Source organism: Trichosurus vulpecula, chromosome 5, assembly GCF_011100635.1.
Source record: "Trichosurus vulpecula isolate mTriVul1 chromosome 5, mTriVul1.pri, whole genome shotgun sequence".
NCBI classification, from domain to species: Eukaryota; Metazoa; Chordata; class Mammalia; order Diprotodontia; family Phalangeridae; genus Trichosurus; species Trichosurus vulpecula.
Window position 1 is genome coordinate 178790524 of NC_050577.1, and position 19670 is coordinate 178810193.

Consider the following 19670-nt stretch of genomic DNA (forward strand, 5'->3'; position numbering starts at 1 on the left):
CATTGTCAGTCTTTCCATTTGTTCAAGAAAAGGTATTCTTAATAAGATTTCCTGATTGAGATTTGTACCACCACTCTTTGGGCACCATTCTTATGCTCTCAGTAAGGAATCCAAAATAATAAGTGTGGCACTTTGACTTTCTTTGAACATTTTGGCTGACAGCAAAATACTTAAATGGAAATGATGCTCTTGTACATAGATTTCATTACTTTGCTTCAATATTCTCTAGAGCAAGTGAAATATTAATAAACTAAATTGTCCCTAAATTGAAGTCTTGTATGTACTTAGACATTATCTCATGGTTTTAAAAGAGGCAGTATTGTTTAAAAATCAGGGTTTGGCAAACTATGATCCGTGAGGCAAATTTAGCCCAGCTCTTTTTGTATGGCCTGCTAGCTAAGACTGGCTTTTACATTTTTAAGTATCTAAAACCACAAAATATTTTATTTTAAAACATAAAAACCATTCACAGTTCATTGGCTGTACAAAAACAGGCAGTTGGCTGGATTTGGCCTGCGACCCATGGCTTGCCAACCCCTTATCTGGATCTCACAGCCTGAATCCTAGTTCCTCAGCTATAGAATGCTACTCACTTCCACTTTGTTGTTGTTGTTTTCAGCAGTTTCTTTGGCCACTGGCAAGAGCCATTTTAGCAGGCAATAATTCATACATCTCAGTCAAAAAGAATCATCTTCAATAATAGTAGTAGATTGTTATTATGCAGGTCTGCCTAAGGGCTTTCATATCTAAGATTTGAATTTAATCCTCACAGCATTTTTATTAGGTAGGGATGGGTGAGCATCATATACAGATAGAGAAAATCAGTTACCAAGTGTACAATGTCCATAGAACTTAGTTATTCACAAAGTGGATTCACTGTATAGTATAAGGAACACTTAGATATTCATATAATATCTTGATTCTGGCATCAGATATTTCTGACATTTCTCATTAATCATTGATCCTGACATTAAACCTGACAGGTGCCTTTGGTTTACTTTCAGTTAATTGGCTCAGTTGATCTAATTTAGGCCACTTTAAAAACCTGAACTACAACTGGATTCATTGACTGACATCGTGATTTGATTTGTTAGGAAACATAAGATCCTCCAGTCAAGATGAAAGAGGAGAAACCACCTCAGGAGAATCCTACAGTTCTACAAAATGAAGTACACTTACAAAGTGAAGTCCATGATCTTGGAGGCCAGCCAAAGGAAGAGAATAGGTAAGGGCATCACAACTAGAAAAGTCACATGAGAAATATTAACTAAGTTTTGAGAAGTTAGGACCAAGCACTTGAACTGAACTACATATGTGTGTATATACATATATATGTATACACACACATATATATATATATTAAAGAACCAAGTAAATCAATTTGAAATGTTCTTGAACTCATGAATTCTCTAAAATAGCAAATTGTGTTTTGTAGAACCCTAGTATTCCCTGCAATGTGAATATGTTGTACTTGAGACAGTTTCAATGCTGGTGATATCTTCTCCTCTATGATAAGAAAGGTGAAATGATTCAGGTATAAAAACTTCATATTCTAAGAACTGACTTACAATATTCCTAAATTTTTCCAATCTCTTTTTATTGTTAGAGAGTATCCTGGGCTGGCATTTATGGATTCCATCATTACATTGAAAGGCCAAAAGTGTTCCGTGGCTGTGTTTGTTTGGAACACACTAGATTAGAACAAGAACAGAACTTCAAACTCTGTTCCCAACCAGAACAAAATAACACTTCTATAAAGTTAGAGTCCCTGGTTTAAACAGAAATGAGAAGGGTCATACTAGACTCTCCACTCAGTTGTTGAATGAGTGAAGAAATGAAAAAAATGAAGGCCTTCATATAATGAGCAAATACAACTTGACAATGAAGGGAATTTATATATCTCTTTGCAACAACTTATCCAAATCTAGAGGTAGTCCAGAAATTTCCAGGGGCCTTCTGAGGACTTATTTTGCCTTTTAGAAACTACTTTAAGTTTGTCAAATATATATTATCAAAAATACAAGTCTGTAAAAGATAACTACTAAGTCAGCATTACTATTACTAAAAACATAACAATTACCCTGGATTCTTACTGTTGACATTGATTTCAACAAGTTTCTACAACAAAAATATAGCTTCCAACATATATACTCAGTCGCTTAAGCAATAAACAAATGAGCTACTATTATTTTCAGACCTGGATGTCTTCTAATTAATGTTTAATTCAATTGTATCTTCTGACATTTGAAGACCTCAAGGTCCCCTAAAAGACCATAGCTGTTAATATTACTAATTCAGTACTTTCCCAATTACAACAACATTGAAATGCTGGGTTAGTAATTTTTTAAAAAAAATTTCTCTGTCTTAACATTTAAGTAATTACTTTGACAAAGTCAAAACTAACAACAGAAGATAAATTTTTGTAAAGGAAAATGTTTTTGAAATATGAGTAATATTTTCATCTCTGCCCTAGGAATTCAGTGCTGAGATCAGTGTAAGGTTTGAACAATGGACTGTATTGTACAAGTCCATTGCTGAAGCAGTTAAGCCCTTTAAATACTATTTGTGTCCATTAGAAATGTCTTAAACTACTTAAGGAGTGAGAAAGCTCAGCAGCTTCATGCCAGCTTTCCCTAAGTACAGCATTCATGGAGACTTGTAGAAGGAGTTGCCGTTTTACAATAACTCAGTTTCCTTTGAAAATGTTTTGTTTTACTGAGGGAGGAAGAAAAAAAGGTGAGGCTTATAAAACGAAGCCTGTGAAAAAGAGACAACCAGCTGGCCTGAAATGAAACCCAGATATGAGGAGTTTGGAAGAAGGAAAACCTGTTTCCTGCTTTCTCTGATTTTAAAAAACATCTTTACATCATCCTGGGTCATTCCATTTAACTGTAGCTGAAATAGTCTCACACCCTGCCCCCCACCCCCCTTAATTTTCAGAAATTTTTGCCATCATGTTCTTTTGAAAGTTAAAGCCCTGCTTACAGATTTGGTTTCCTAGACTGTCAAGTATTAAATGTTAGAGTGAGAATTGAGTGTTTTTCATTTAGGGGTTTCAAAGAAGTTTGAGAATGGGACTTAACAATTCAAGGTAAACATTGCGTGGAGCTAGTGTGAGTGATTCACAGACCCAGAGTCTTTAAGACTTCGTACTCACTGGGTGTGGCATCTAAGAGAGAAGCTGAGGGCAAGCCAGCTTAAAGCCAACAGTTATACTGAATAATAATAATGATAATGTCCTTGATAATATATATGTAATATACATACACTCATATATGCGCACACATGCGCATCTGTGTGTATTGTAGACGTGCATGTGACTATATATACCTACACATACAAACATGTAGATACATAGCGAATAGAGAGCTGGTCTTACAACTACTCAGACTTAGGTCCAAGCCCTGCCTCTAATGCATATTGCCTGGGTACCTCCAAGCCACTCGCTTCAGGTCTTATTGCTCCAGGTAATTCGCTAAAACTGTAAGTTGCAAAGAACGTGCTAACCTATATTGGTAGAGGAAATTTCTTCACCTGTAGTTCTATATTCCACTAAAATCACAGGTCCAATCCTGATCCCTATGCTTAACATGCACATATACATATGTGTCTGTGTGTCTATATATGTATATATGCTTTGCGTCACTCTCTATATGTATATACACACGCAGAGAGAAAGAGAGAGATAATAAGCTAAAAGTTTACAAAGCACTTTCATACTTACATCACATCAATCCTATAGAGTAGGTAATGGTATAGGGATTCTTATAATAAGAATAGTAATAATAACTATAGCACAGCATAGTGCTTTAAGTTTTCCAAAGGGCTTTGTCGGCTTTATTTCATTGGATCCTCACAACAACCGTGAAACGCAGGGGCTATTATCATCTCCATTTTACTCACAAGAAAACTGAGGCTCATATAAGTGACTTGCACCGAGTGTCTTAAGTTGGATATGAATCCCGCAAAATGGCGTACTAGAAAAGTGCTGTACTTGACCCAAAAGGGACCTGGGTTTGAATTTTGCCTCTTAGAACTTTGTGACCAAGAACAAATTATTTAACCTTCCCAAGCCTCAGTTTCCCCCTACTTAAAATGGAGAAACTAACACCTGTGCCACCTCCCCTACAGAATTATTGTGAGCATGAAGTGACATCATGTGGTTAAAACAGTGTATAAATTTTAGCCATGACAATAGGACTTCTACTCAAGTTACATTTAACTTAAAACAACAAATACCGTACCATAAGGGTTCCAGTGACTGCATGATTACAGGAAATAAAAATACTTTGGCTTGTAGCTTAAGGAGAGCAACTGAGCAGAGGGCAATAAGGCGAGAATCTAGTTGTCTCAGTGGAGGGATGGAGGCCTTTGCATCCCTGGAATTTTTTACAAGCTTTAAGTTCAATAAAATAATGCAAATTAATATAAGGATGTATTTAAGGAGTCTTGTTAGGGGGCAGTTGTACTGAGGGCCTAAGGAAAAAGCTTTGGGTCTCCATGACTGTTCTTAAAAATAGAGTTTTCAAGAGACACTGCATAAATGAATGTGATGTTTTCCACTGATAAAAGTACTTTGAAATCCTCAAAAGAGTGCATGGATTTAAAGCTGGAAAGGACCTTGGAAAATCATCTAATTCTGCTTCTCTCATTTTATAGATGATCATGCATTAGTAAAGTTTGTACAGTCTTTTTAAAAACCATAGACCCTTTCAGCTATGTTCATTGTAAAATTCGCTAAAATAATAATAGTATTTAAAATGTATTTGTCCCTTCTACATCTATTATCAATTGAGATAACATATATAAAGTGCTTTGCAAACCTTAAAGTACCATAGAAGTGATAATTATTATCGTGATTATAATTATTATCTCTCCACCCTTTTCTCACTCCTGGACATAAAAGGTATTATTTGAAAGTGCTTACTTGCATGTAGAATGTATAAGACAAAAGTAATTTCTGAGAGTAGAAATAAACTATGGAATCCTTATTAATATATAAATATTAGCTAAATTACAAGGATTAAGTTATAAGAGCATGTAATAAAACAATAACAAAGAGTTTGATTCAGATTTCCAAGATTAGTAATACAAGATATCATAGAATATGAAGTCTGTGCTTTGAAAAGAAGGTTAAATATTACTGAAATCTTTTCTCTTATCTTCCTAGTCTATTTTATATTAATTTCCTACCTTGATGACTATATTATGGTTTTACACTGTTTTTAAACACAGAAGTAAAGAAAAACTTTTACATAGTGCAGACCTGCGACAACAATCCTCGGTCCGCTTTTCATCACCATATTCATCAGAGCCATCAAACCATGACACAGCTCTCAAAAGCTATGTGTCCAGTTCTCTAAATACAGGATTGACTCCATCTTCAGTTGCACAAAAATCTTCTAGATCATCTTCGACAAATTTTTACAGAACTGACAACACGAGTAAGCATAACATTAAAAAAAATGGAAACATAAGTATCAAAGAAATTCTACGTGTGGATGGCAGCCAGAAATGGCCTTCAATTTCTTTTTCTTCTCTTATTGCTAAAGCAATAATTTACCCATATGTGTAGATTCATCCATTTCACTTAGATAACCAGATTTATTGGCATATAATTGGACAAAATAGGTCCTAATAATTGTTTTAATTTCCTGTTCATTAATGGTGAATTCACTCCTTTCATTTTTGGTACTGGTAATTTGGTTTTCTTCTTTCCTTTCTTAAATCAAATTAGCCGACAGTTTATTTTACTGTTTTTTTTCCTCATAAAGGCAGCTTCTAGTTTTATTTATTAGTTCAGTGGTTTTCTTTTTATTAATCACCCCTTTGATTTTCAGTATTTCAGCATTTGCTGTTTAATTGGGGATTTTTAATTTGTTCTTTTTCTAGTTTTTTTAGTTGCATGCCCAATTCATCAGTCTGTTCTTTCTCTGTTTTATTGATGTAAGCATTTAGAGATATAAATTTTCCCCTAAGTACTGCATTGGCTACATGCCATAAGTTTTGGTATGTTGTCTCACTGTTGTCATGCTCTTTAATGAAATTATTGTTTTTATGATTTGTTCTTTGACCCAGTCATTTTTTAAGATTGGATTATTTAATTTTCCAATTAAATTTTAATTTATCTTTCCAGTGCCCCTTATTGAATATTATTTTTTATATTATAATCTAAAAAGGATGAATTTAATGTCTCTGCTTTTTTTGCATTTGATTGTGAGGCTTTTATGCCCTAATACATGTCTACATAGTCAGTTTTTGTGTAGGTGACACATATGGCTGAGAAAAATGTATATTTCTTTCTATTCCCATTCAGTTTTCTCCAGAGATCTAGCATATCTAACTTTTCTAGAATTCTATTTACCTCCTTAACTTTTTTCTTATTTAATTTTTGGTTAAATTTATTTAGTTCTGAGGGGAAAGTTGAGGGTCCCCCATTAGTATAGCTTTTCTGTAACTCATTTAACTTCTTTAAAAATTTAGAAGCTATAACATTTGGTTCATATGTGTTTAGTATTGATATTACTTCTTTATCATGCCTTTCAGCAAGATACAATTTCTTTCCTTATCTCTTTTAATTAGATCTATTTTTACTTTTGTTTTTTCTGAGATCATGATTACTTCCCTTGCTTTTTTTTTACTTCAGTGGAAGCATAATAGATTCTGCCCAGCCCCTTACCTATGTGTTTCTGTGCTTCCAATGTATTTTTTTGTAAACAATATATTGTAGGATTCTGATTTTTAATCCATTCTTCTATCAGCTTCTATTTTATGGATGAGTTCATACCATTCAGATTTATACCTATGATAATTGTGTATTTCCTGTTTTTTCCTCTACTCAATTTTCCCCTTGTTTATCCTTCTCTCTCTTACCATTTACCCTGTCCCTCCCCACAAGATTTTACTTCTGATTACCACTTCCCCCAATCTGCCCTTTTTATTGGTTCCCCACATCCCTTTCCTTTTCCCTCTTCATTTTTATGTTCCTGTAGGGTAAGATAAGAGTTCTGCATCCAACTGAGTGTGTATGTTATTCACTCTTTGAGCCAATTCTGATGAAAGTAAAGTTCAAGCTTTGCTTGCCACCGCTCCCCCATCTTCCCCTCCACTCTGATAGCTCTTTCACACCATTTTTATGTGAGATAATTTACCCTATTCTAACTCCCCCTTCCTTCTTCTCCTAATGCAGTCATTTTTCTCACCCCTTAATTTTTTTTGGATATCATCCTATCATAATCATCTCACACCCACACTATCTTTCTATATATACCCCTTCTAATTGCCCTCATAGTGATAAAATTCTTAAGGTTACAAATATCATCTTGCTATGTAGGAATATAAAGAGTTTAGCCTTATTAAATGTCTTCTATTTTCTCCTGTTTCTTTTTTACCTTTTTTATGTTTCTCTTGAGTCTTGTATTTGAAGATCAAATTTTCTATTCAGCTTTGGTCTTTTCATCAGGAATACTTGAAAGTCCTTTATTTCTATAAATGTTAATTTTTCCCCCTGAAGGATTATACTCAGTTTTGCTGGGTAGGTGATTCTTGATTGTAATCCTATCTCCTTTGCTTTCTGGAATATCATATTCCAAGCTTTCTGGTTCTTCTGCTAAATCCTGTGTAATCCTGACTGTGGCTCCACGATATTCGAACTGTTTCTTTCTGGATGCATGTAACATTTTCTCCTTGACCCAGGTGCTCTGAAATTTGGCTATGAGTTTTCATTTTGGGATCTCTTTCAGGTGATGATCAGTGGATTCTTTCAATTTCTATTTTGCTTTCTGGTTCTAGGATATCAGGGCAGTTTTCTTTGATAATTTCATGAAATATGATGTCCAGACTTTTTTTTGATCATGGCTTCCAGATAATCCAATAATTCTTAAGTTATCTCTCCTGGATATGTTTTCTAGGTCAGTTGTTTTTCCAGTAAAAAATTTTACATTTTCTATTTTTTTATTTTAATTTTGTTTTATCATTTCTTGATGTCTCATGGAGTCACTAGCTTCCATTTGCCCAATTCTAATTTTTAAGGAATTATTTTCTTCAGTGAACTTTTGTATATCTTTTTCCATTTTTGAGTTTCTTTTACCAAGCTGTTGACTTTTTCATGATTAACATTACTCTTGTTTCTTTTTCTAATTTTCTTTTACTTCTCTAATTTGTTTTTTTAAATCCTTTTTAAGCTCTTCCAGGAGTTATTTTTGGGCCAGAGACCAATTTACATTTTTCTTTGAAATTTCACATATAACCATTTTGACCCTATTGGCCTCTATTAAGTTTGTGACTTTATCTTCTCTGTTACCAGAGTAATTTTCTATAGTCAGCCCTTTTTTATTGTTTTTTGCTCTTTTTTGCCTATTTTCTCACTTTGTACTTTTATGTGAGAGTTGGACTCTGCTCCTGCACTGTCCCAAGCTTCTTCTGCCCTGCTCAAGGCCTTGGTGCTGGCCTGTACTGGGCCTCAGGTTTGAGCTGCTGGCTTGCACTGGAATGGGGCAGCCTGCCTGCTGGCTTGTACTGAGGGTGAGGCCTCTGTGTTGGCCTGCACCAGAGATGGAGCCTCTCTTCTAACTGACCCCAGGGGTGAGGTCTCACTGCTGGCTTGCTATATAGGCAGGGCTTCTCTGCCAGCTGACCCCAGGGGTAGGATCCTGCTGCTGGCCTACCCCAGAGGTGAGGTCTCACTCTTGGCCTGCCCTGGGGCAGGCTCTCTTGCTGTTGGCTGGCCGGGGGCGGAGCCTCACTACTGGTCAGCAGTGTGGGTGGGGCCTTGCTGGTGGCCTGCACTGGGGGTGAACCCTAGCTGGTTGTTTGCATTGGGGGTGGGGCCTTGCTATGCTGCTGATCTAGGACTTACCTCAGGGCTACTGGCCTATACAGGGACCTGTGGGGCTCAGAGCCTTGCTGCTGGGCCCCTGAGGTGTGGCTTGCTGCCCTACTTGTTTATAGGGCTCCCCTCCAACCCCAATGAGACAGACCTTTCCTATTGTGCTGGTAAACTGCTTTCTCACTCCTGAATTGGTTCTGAGGTGTTGTTTGGAGGGGAATTCAGGAGGGTTCTGGGGAGTCCCTGCCTTACTCCACCGTCTTGGCACCAGAAGTTCCAGAAAACTTCTTTAAGAAAAGAAAGGGAGCAGAACTTATTTAAGACTTATGTTTGGGATGGCAAGTTAGGGCAGACTGGTTGCCCTCCCTTACTTCCCATACCAAACAAAGATATATTTGTAAAGATTCGGATGTATTTTAATTTGGAAGAGAAGAATTCAGATGTACTACTGCTCCTAATCAATAATGTTTTTGCTAGTAGCAACAAAATTTCAGGATGATTGTTCTACTAGTGACATCATTTATCTGAACCAGTTCTCCCCAGGAGATACATTGACATGTCACTAAAAATACTCAGTTACCAGATATCACTTCATAGCTTCAGGCTTAAGGCTTTAAATTCTCATTGAGGAGATAGTTTTATAGTGATCATAAGAAATGTGAATTATATAATGTTGCATTATAGTTGGGAAAAGATATAAATTACTGCTTCTTTGTTTTCTTCTTTTTATTTGTCGGACTCTTGGTCTCTACTTCCTTTGGAAAGGTAGTGACAGTCCCTCTGTCCCTGTCCTCCAGAAGCCCCATTTTGCAGTCCTTACACCTCAGCCCAGTATGTTAGGAGACGGAGAAGACTACTTTCACTCTTTGTTCTTGGACTCAAAGAGACGCCTCATGCATTCTGGATTACCAGATAGAAATAAAACATTGTCTCCAGATGAGGCCAACATATCTAAATCCAGGTACTTGTTCTTGTTTGAAACTGTTACCATTTAATTTAAAGGTTCATTCATTTGACTGCAGTTAGAGAGCAGAGACTGGCAGGAACTTGACTTGAAGCAGAAGTTCTCATTTTTCATTGTCACTGATTTATTCCACAGCCCTAAGTTGTATTCTTTACCCCCTTTTAAAAAGCAGCAAACTGCAAGTAAATAGTGTATTTTAACTCAATAAAATACGCCCAACAAGCCAAAGCTAAAAAACAAAAAACAAAATTACAGGCAGTTCAGTTGTTCAAAGTCCAGTTATCTAGTTGGTCGATTATTCAGGCCCATTCCTTCCCTTATTTTGCTGCTCCTTGCTCTTTGGCCTTTCCCAAGCTTCTCAATGCTTGTAAAAATGACCTAAAGCAGGAAGAGAGAAAAGTGGCCTTTTCTCAAACCAATCTAGCGTGATGATTATTAGAACTTTTATAAAAGGTTTGATCAGAAGGGAGATTGAAATGGTTAAAAAAAAATAACATCAGCTACATCAAATAAGGCCAGATTATGAAGAACCTTAAATTTAGATTTATATTGATTCAGATTTGATATGGTAAAAAATAGTTTGCCATTGACAGTTTCAAAGCATGAAATGACATGATTAAACTGATGTTAAAGGATGATTTATTCTGTCAGTGTTGTGCAGAATGGATTAGAGGAGAAGAGAGATGAGTCAGGGAGGCTACTCTGTTAATCTGGTCTCAAGGAGGTAAGAACATGGACTAGGGTGGTGGTGATGAGAATAGACAGTGAAAATTGTTAGAGGTGTTTCAGAGGAAAAATGAACAGTGTTTACTGATGTAAGAGGAATAAGTCAAAGATAACTTTACCATTTCAAATCTGAGTAACTGGGTGAATGCTGGCACCATCTGATAGAAATTGTGAGTTCAGAAGAGGAAATACTAGTTAATTCCCTTTTAGGACATCTTAGCTTTAAAGTAGTTGGAAATTTCAAGTGAGAACATGGGAGTGAAGATAAAAATTTGGAAGTTATCAGTATATAGTTTAAACCATGACTATGGATAAATTCTCTGAGGGAAGGAAGGAATAGAGAAAGAAGAACAGAGGGCCAAGGATGATGAAAGGTTACATTGTCAAAGATTTATGAATCTTTGGGACAGTGTTGCAGATGTTTTCACAAACTCCAGCCTGTGTAAACATCCAAAGAATGGAAGTAACAGGTCTGATAGAAGCTTAATTCAAGTGAGACCCTAAAAGCAGTATTTCTGTGGGCAGTTACTCACCCTACTATCTCAGTATCTAGAGAAGACTTACTCTTATCCAAATTGACTCCATGAGGCCTGGCTACATCATTCTTGACTTAGCGAACCCCAAGTCAATTTTGGGAATTGGCTCAGGATGCTGGATCTGTTTTAGTGCAAGATTGAGAGTACAGGATAGAATGTTCCCTGGAGTGAAGATTCTAAGTTCCCTCTTGGAGGAGTGAGGATGGAGCGAGGCAGTCAGGAAAGAAGAAAGAGGGAATTGGCATGAAGCTCAGGAGAAAAGCCCCCCCCTCCAAGGCTCTTACCCGATACCAGATGGATTCCAGTTCATCATGATAGAGGACATCTTTCCATTCCCACCAGTACCCCAATGGGTACTAGGTATGTTCAAATAGGGAAGTGAAGCAAGACTATGACTAAAAATACTAGGGAAGTAGAATACAGAATTTACCTGCCTGTTCTAATTCTTTAGACACTTGAGACAAGCTGAGACCTTGTATGGATCTCTTAGGGCAGATAAAATGCTCCCAATCTTATCATTAGTCAAACTGAATAGGTCCTTTACCAAGTCCAACTTGAACTCAAGAGGAAATCTTGATAGTTTCTCCCACCAGTCGACTGATTACAGGTTTTAGGCAGATATGAACTAGTGGAAGCCAATAGCTTGAAGGCAAATTCCAGGTAACAAGATAACTGGTTTGCCATTACCTACAGAGTAATGGGAAGCATCTAAAAGTAAATTAAAATAAGATTACTAGCATGGATCTGTCTTGGAGAACTGACCTGAAGTCAGAGCAAATAATGCAAGGTTGACTATTAGCTGAAACATTTTAGGTACTTGATGGTTTGTTTTTTCATTCAGAGGAAGAATGTTAATTTAGTCAGAGGTCTCTTATAATAAGTAAAAGATGGCATATTTATAGGGAGAAAGGAAAGGACATTGGTAAGATAATGCCGTCATGGTTAACGAGTTATATAAAACTCTCACTGGTGCATACTACGAGTAGGGTTGGGAAGTTAAGAAGAGGGCATAGGAGGAGGAACAGGTTATCTAGTCCATTTTCTTACCTAGCATGAATGTGTGGATTCAAAAAAAAAGGTAACTTAGAAGTCTGTCTGACAAAAGATTGGCCTTATCTTCATGTATTGAAGTATTTGTCAATCTGAGAAGTATTTCCCCATAGATTTGGGTCTTTTTTCAAAAGGAAGGCAATTGAAATGATTAATTCTGATACTTAATAGAGAAGTCTCTTGATAAGGCAAATTATATTTAAACTTAAGAATAAAATGCATCTTTAAGTTCAATAAATTAATAGCACTTTTGAGTAATCAGAAGTTTAAAAAAGCATGAATATCAATTCACTGCTTGTATAAGTAATTAAAAAATAGCCAAGACATTATAATGGCTTGCTTATCTGTTTAAGTACGTAATTTATAAATTAGTGCTTATCCTGTAGAGAAATGATGAAAGCTTGTATTGGAAAAGGGACAAAAGAATCTCCTATAAAAAAAAAACTTCACAAAGATGATAACATTTATAAAGTATAAGAATATAATGTTTCATTCTCAACATGTCTAGAGAGGCATGTAATGATAATGAGTATTCTCTTTCAAGGAAAGAAGTAGGCATTTAGTTTTGTAAGAAATTAACTATGGGGCAACTTGGTGGTGCAGTGAGTAGAGCACCAGCCCTGGAGTGAGGAGGACCTGAGTTCAAATCCAGCCTCACACACTTGACACATTTACTAGCTATGCGACCTTGGGCAAGTCACTTAACCCCAATTGCCTTGCCTTCCCCCCTCCAAAAAAGAAATTAACTATCCCCAAATACCCCAAATTTGATAGATAGATAGATGTGTATACACATGTTATATATGGTATATGTACATACATATGTATATACATTCACAAAAAATAAACCAAAAAACCTTATATGTACCACAGATCAAGAATACAGACCCACTTCTTCCTAGTGCTGGTGAAAATGAACTTAAGCTTTTCTTTTGTTGAGTCTGCATCAGATTGCCAAGGAGATGCACGATGAGATGGTAGGAAAGAACACTGAGCTAAAATAAAAATCCAGAGATTCAGTTTCTAGAACTGGCACAGCCACCAACACAGTGAAGGATTTAGAGCAAGTCACAACTTCTGAGCCTCTTTTCCTCAACCATAAAATAAAGAGGTTGGACTAGATCAGGAATTCTTAACTTTTTTTAAGTCATGGACCCCTTTGGCAGTCTTTGATACTGCCTATGAAACCCTTCTCCATCCAGAATAATATTTTTAAATTTATGAAAGAAAGTATGTAGGATTACTAAGGAAAATAGCTATATTGAAATACAGTTATTAAAATATTTTTCAGTCTAACTTCATGGATCCCATAAAATCTCCCACAGACCCAGACCCCAAGGTTAAGAACCCTTAGATTAGGTAATTATTCAGATACCTTAAGTATCTTAAATCCTGATTCCATCAATCTGTGATACTTTGTTTCTAGATATTATACTGTGAATCCCACCAAATAGTAAGGTATGTACTTTGAGTTGTTTTTCTATCAGTAGAGTGGAGTTTTTTTTCTATGTTATCCATGCTTCCACCTGGGCCACCTTGGAGGTAGAATCTGTGGCGGTGGAAGAGATTTTCTTTCAGTAGAAAACTCTCCATCCTATGAAGCAAATGGCCTATGAAGTCACAACCTTGATCTTATTAGCACCACCCTTTGAACAACCCAGCTGAACAGTTTAGACCAGGGAAAATGGCCTCAACTTGACAGAGTAATTTCAGCAAGTGACTCAGTTCATCACAGCCTGCTCAATACTACCTGTCAGGGTAAAAAGAAATGCTATCTCATTTTGTTATTTTTAGTTTTTAAAAGACTAATTCAATAAGAGAGATGGCAGCCTAGAAAAGGTTTTTTTAAAGGTCGTTGTCCTGACCCTCTTTTTACCCTATAGGAACTACATGGAGCAAGAGAAAATAAGGAGAAATTTTTAAAACATTGATTTTATTCATAATCTTAAAGATAAGTGTCATAACCATGTCACAGATAAATATGTTAAAATATAAATATCTTGGCTAAGATCATGTAATCTATGGAGTGTTCAGAAAAAGACAACTTGGCTTTCTCCCATTAAAATTCTTATGAGAAAATCAGTCTGGGAAACTTTGTAGTGATAATAAACCTAATATTTTGAGGATTGATAATATACACCTAAATAATTTGCCACTGTCTCACAAAAATCTGTCAAATGTTTATACTGCTCTATAACTTAATTTAAAGGCAACTAGGTGATTCAGTGTATAGAATGCCTGGCCTTGAGTCAGGAAGACCAGAGTTCAAAAGTAGCTTCAGATAAGTGTTGGCTCTGTGCCCCATGGCAAATCACTTAATCCTGCTTGCCTCACTTTCCTTATCTGTCAAATGAGCTGGAGAAGGAAATGCCAAACCACTCCAAAAAACCGCAAATGGGGTCACATAAAATGAGATACAACTGAACAACCAAAAAAATCGTTTATTTCTTCATTTAAAAAGAGAGACATTATTTTCCACCTATAGCATAAAAATATCTTGTTATTTGTATGGTCCTTTCAACTTTAACATTTTTTCATAATATATTTTCTCATTTTATCATCATAGCAGCTCTGAAATTGTTAGGATAGGCATTATTATCCCCATTTTTCTTTTTGTTTTGTTTTGAGAAGCAGTTGGGGTTAAATGACTTGCCCAGGGTCACACAGCTAGTAAATTACTGAAGCTGGATTTGAACTCAGGTCATCCTAACTCCAGGGCCAGTGCTCTATCCACTGCCCCACCTAGCTTCCCCATCCCCATTTTTTCAGATGAGAAAATAGACATGGATGAAATGTTTTAATGGCAGAGTTTAGGCAGTTTCCTGACTTCCTACCCCAGGCTCTTTCCAGTAGGGTACAATGCTTCCATTCTGAGGCTTTTATGCATAAGGAATTATATAACAAGAAATGAAAAGGGATAACAAATTAAAATAAATACAATCTCATGTTCCCAAAATACATAATGGAGATAACAATTTTGGATAGGAAGGAGTCATAAAGAAATTAAGATATTTGCCTATGGTTACCTAACATCAGCATCTGACCTATAACTAGACCCGAGGTTTCCTTAATATTATGTTTTATCCACTAAGATAAAAGAATTGTAGATTTAGATCTGGAAAAGGAGTCATAAGATCATAGATCCAAAGAAGCCTCAGGCCATTTAATCCAATCCCCTCATTTTGCTGATGAGGAAACTGAGGCCCAGAGAGGTCACATGGCTTGTCCAAGGTCACTTGGGTGGCAAGTAATAGAGTCAGGATTTGAACCCAGGATATAAATGCTGTTTCTATTGCCACATGCTGCATCCCTATAATAACTCATTTTTCTTGGATTTTTAAATAATGTAGCAGGGTCTTTTATTATTCTGCTATTAAATTGCTTTGGTCACAAAAGGCACAACCTTTTAAAACCATGTTATATTATTTTATAGTGCTCTTGGAGACATTAAAATAGCTGAAGTAAGTGGCAATGGTTTGTTCGTGAAGATAATTAACTCTTCTCCTGACAAAGAACTGGCAATTGGAGATCATATTCTCCAACAAAATATGAATGGTCATACAGTCTCTTACTATAAATTCCACCCAAATATTAGAATGCCAGCCAATGCTGCAGTAACCGTGAGTACAAGATATAAATATACTGAATAATATTGTGAAGAACCAAAAATTTCATATTAATAATTCTATAGTTAATATTATAGAAGCATAGAGTTACCATTGAAAGTCTCAAAAGTCACTTAGGAGATACCTTACCCAAAGCGTGAAACCTGTCTTCAGCATCCACAGCAAGTTATCCCTCAGTCTCTTTCCTGAAGGCCTTCAGTGACAGGGAACTCTTGACTTCCTCAATCATCCCTTTCAACTTTTGAACATATCTAATTGTTAGGAAACATCTCCTTATGTTAAGATGAAATATGTTTCTCTATATTTACTGCTCCTTGGTTCTAACTCTGCTCTCCAATGTCAACTGTCTCTTACATTTGATGATAATAAGTTAAAATAGCCATTCATATGAAACCCATGTAACTTTTTTTATGTAACCTATCTAAAGCATCATATAATCTATTCCAGGGATGAAGACATCTATCATGTTCCCACTAAGTCTTGTCTTCCTCCGGCTAAATATTTCTAGTACCCAAATTTCCTGTAACATTTTGTGAGGCCCTTCACTATCTTAGTCACCCTCCTTTCTATTCACACCAGGTGTCAACATATCCTCTAACATGTGATGCCAGTACTGGTCAAAGTACTATAAACGCGGGCTGCTCAGGCGAGAGCAGAGTGAAGCCATCACTTCTCTCTCTGTCAATTCTATATATCTCGTAATGTAGCCTAAGATTTTATGTGTGTGTGTGTGTATGTGTGTATGCACGCATACCTATAGAGTTTTTTTAGGCTGTCTCATTACCCTGATGACTGATCTTGATAGTCTACTAAAAATTCTTTTTTATCACATGAACTTCTTTTAGCCATTTCTCCTCAATCATGCCTTTGTATAATTGATTTTGTTAGCTTAAGTATAGAACTTTGCAGTTGTACCTTCCCATTAAATTTCATCAAGTTAGAATCGACCTAAAGTTCTAAGCTGTAAAGATCTTTTGGGCTCCTGATTTTTTTTACATGATTGTAGTTTTTATTTTTTTATATCACCCTCTTTCCTTATATGTCCTTCCGCACCTCCCACTCCCTGAGAGGGATCTTTTATGATGAAAAACAAAAAAAGACAGTGAAAGATATAGTTCACAACACATCAACTAAGTCCAATAGTACATATAAATGGTCCTCATCCATGGTCGCCTACCTCTATTTAAAATAAAAAAAGAGCAAGAGGTACATCCTCATATCTTTGCTTCTGGGCCAAGCTCAGCCCTTATAATTACAAACTGTTCCAGTTTTGTTTGCATTGTTATAGTTATTGTGCATATTATTTTCCTAGTTTTGCTTTATTCATATTATACCTGCTTATGTCTTCCCATGCTTCCCTGAATTTTTCATATTCATTGTTTCTTAAGGTACAGTAATATTACATTACATTCATGTACCAGAATTTGTATAGTTGTATTCTAATTGAAGGGCATTTACTTTGTTTCTAGTTTGCTACTATAAAAAGTACAATTATAAGTATTTTGATGTATGAGACCTGTCTTTGACCTTTGTGGTATATTACTAGCAGTGAGATCTTTGGGTCACTTTTTTTAACAGTATTTTATTTTTTCCTATTACATATAAAGACATTTTTTAACATTCATTTTTTGAAAGATTTTGAATTCTAAATTTTTCTCCTCCCTTTATTCCCTCCCCCCTCCCCAAGACAGCAAGCAATCTGATGTAGGTTATACATGTGCAATCATTTAAACATATTTCTACATTAGTCATGTTGTGAAGGAAGAAACCACAAAAGGAAAAAACAAAAACAAAAAAAGCAAAGATAGTATGCTTCAGTCTGCATTCAGACTCCATCACTTCTTTCCCTGGGTGTGGATATTTCCATCATGAGTCTTTTTGGAATTGCCTTGGATCATTGTATTGATGAGAAGAGCTAAGTCGGTCTTAGCTGATCATTCAACAATGTCACTCTTACTATGTGTAATATCCTCCTGGTTCTGCTCTCTTCATTCAACTTCAGTTCATTTAAGTCTTAGCAGGTTTTTCTGAAATCTGCCAGCTTATCATTTCTTATAGCACAATAGTATTCCATTCTATTCATATACCATAACTTGTTCAGCCATTCCCCACTTGATGGGCATCCCTTCAATTTCCAATTCTTTGCCACCACAAAAAGAGCTGCTATGGATATTTTTGTACATGTAGCTCCTTTTCCCTTTTTTATGATCTCTTTGGGATACAGACCTAATAGTAGCATTGCTGCATCAAAGGGCATATGCACAGTTTGATTGTCTTTTGGGCATAGTTCCAAATTGTTCTCCAGAATAGTTGGATCAGTTCCTTGGGGTCACTTTCTTAACATAATTCTAAACTGCTTGTCAGAATGGTTAGACTAGTTCATAGCTCCCCAACAATGTATTAATCCTTCCACAATCTTGCCCCCAGCATTGATTAGTTCCATAGTTTGTCATTTTTGCTCATTTTCTGGATGTGAGCTGAAACAGTTTTTTTTAACATTTTCCTTTCTGATTATTACTAATTTGAAGCAATATTTCATATGGCTGTTAATCATTTGCAGGTCTATTTGCCCACATACATTGACCACCTATCCTTTAGACAAGGGCTCTTGTTCTTACATTCAGTTTATAACTTGGATTTCAGACCTTTATCAGACATATTGGATGCAGAGGGTTTTTTCTCCCAATTGACCACTTCCCTTCTTATTCTAACTGCTTTGATTTTGCTCATTTAACTTTTTCAGTTTTATACAATTGAAATTATCTATTTAATCCTTTATGATTACCTATACCCCTTGTTTCGTTAAGAATTCTCTCCTAGGCATAGCTATGAAAGGTACTTGATCTGGTTCTGTTTAAATTTTTTTATGATATTGCCTTTAATATTTAGGTTACATGAGATTCTGATTCTTTTATCTGATATGTTAGTTTCCAACATTGTGTCACTCACAGATTTGATAAGGATATGATTTATGCCTCATTCAAGTCATTGACGGAAATGTTGAAATGAACACAGACAACAGGACTAGCACCTCTGGTGGGAGGCTTACTGAGCCCTTTTCAGGTCCGCTCATCTACCTTTGGTGTCTGCCTGGCACTGAACTCTGACTTGTGGTTCCAAGAAGCTGTAGCATGCACAGCAGCCACAGCCTAGTAAATTATCTTAGCAGACAAGCTAAACCAGGTTGAGGGTAACCAGCGGGCCTTAAACGAGTTAGGGAGATGTCTACCCTAAGCATGTAAAGACTCCTCCCAGCAGAATGGGCAGATGAGAACAATTTGTTCCAGTGGCCATGAAGGCAGGTGAAAGTAGGTACAGTGAAGCACTTATAACTTGGTCAAACATCAAAGATGCCAAGGTCATCCACTGCGTCCCTTGGCCATCGCCAGTTGTCTTGACTTTTGTCTTTCCATGGGACTTCAATAACTCTGGAAGAGAGAATGAGACTGACAAACTTTATGTAATTCTGCCTCACTTAAATCCAATTTGTGAACTAGTCAAGATATCGCACTGTGATGTCATTGCTCTTCTTTGAGTTGAAGGATAAACAACCATTCATTATTCCACTTAAAGTTGAAATTAACCAACACTTTGGATTTTGTCATTCAACTAGTTCTGAATCCATATAATTGTATTATTCTCCAGTCTATTCACCTCTAGTGACACAGTGGATAGAATGCCAGGCCTGGAATCAGGAAGATTCATCTTCCTGAATTCAAATCCGGCTTCAGGTTTTTGTTTGCTATGTGATCCTGGGCAAGTCACTGATTCTGTTTCCCTCAGTTTCCTTATCTGTAAAATGAGCTGGAGAAGGAAGTGGCAAACCACTCCAATACCTTTGTCAAGAAAACCCCAACAGGATCACAAAGAGTCAGACAAGACTGAAATAACTGAAAAACAAATCCTCCAATCCATATCTATCCATTTTGTCTGCAAGGATG

At 36.3% G+C, this 19670-nt stretch overlaps 1 protein-coding gene across 1 annotated transcript in view; it reads left to right on the forward strand.

Annotated features, from left to right (window-relative positions):
- LMNTD1 (lamin tail domain containing 1) overlaps positions 1-19670 on the forward strand; it is a 102069-nt gene that overhangs the window by 28513 nt on the left and 53886 nt on the right. Inside the window, exons 3-6 of the mRNA XM_036758443.1 lie at positions 1095-1225; positions 5236-5444; positions 9593-9788; positions 15537-15723. Of these exons, the coding sequence (XP_036614338.1) occupies positions 1119-1225; positions 5236-5444; positions 9593-9788; positions 15537-15723 (699 nt within the window). The 5' untranslated portion in view covers positions 1095-1118. The remainder of the gene's footprint in view (positions 1-1094; positions 1226-5235; positions 5445-9592; positions 9789-15536; positions 15724-19670) is intronic.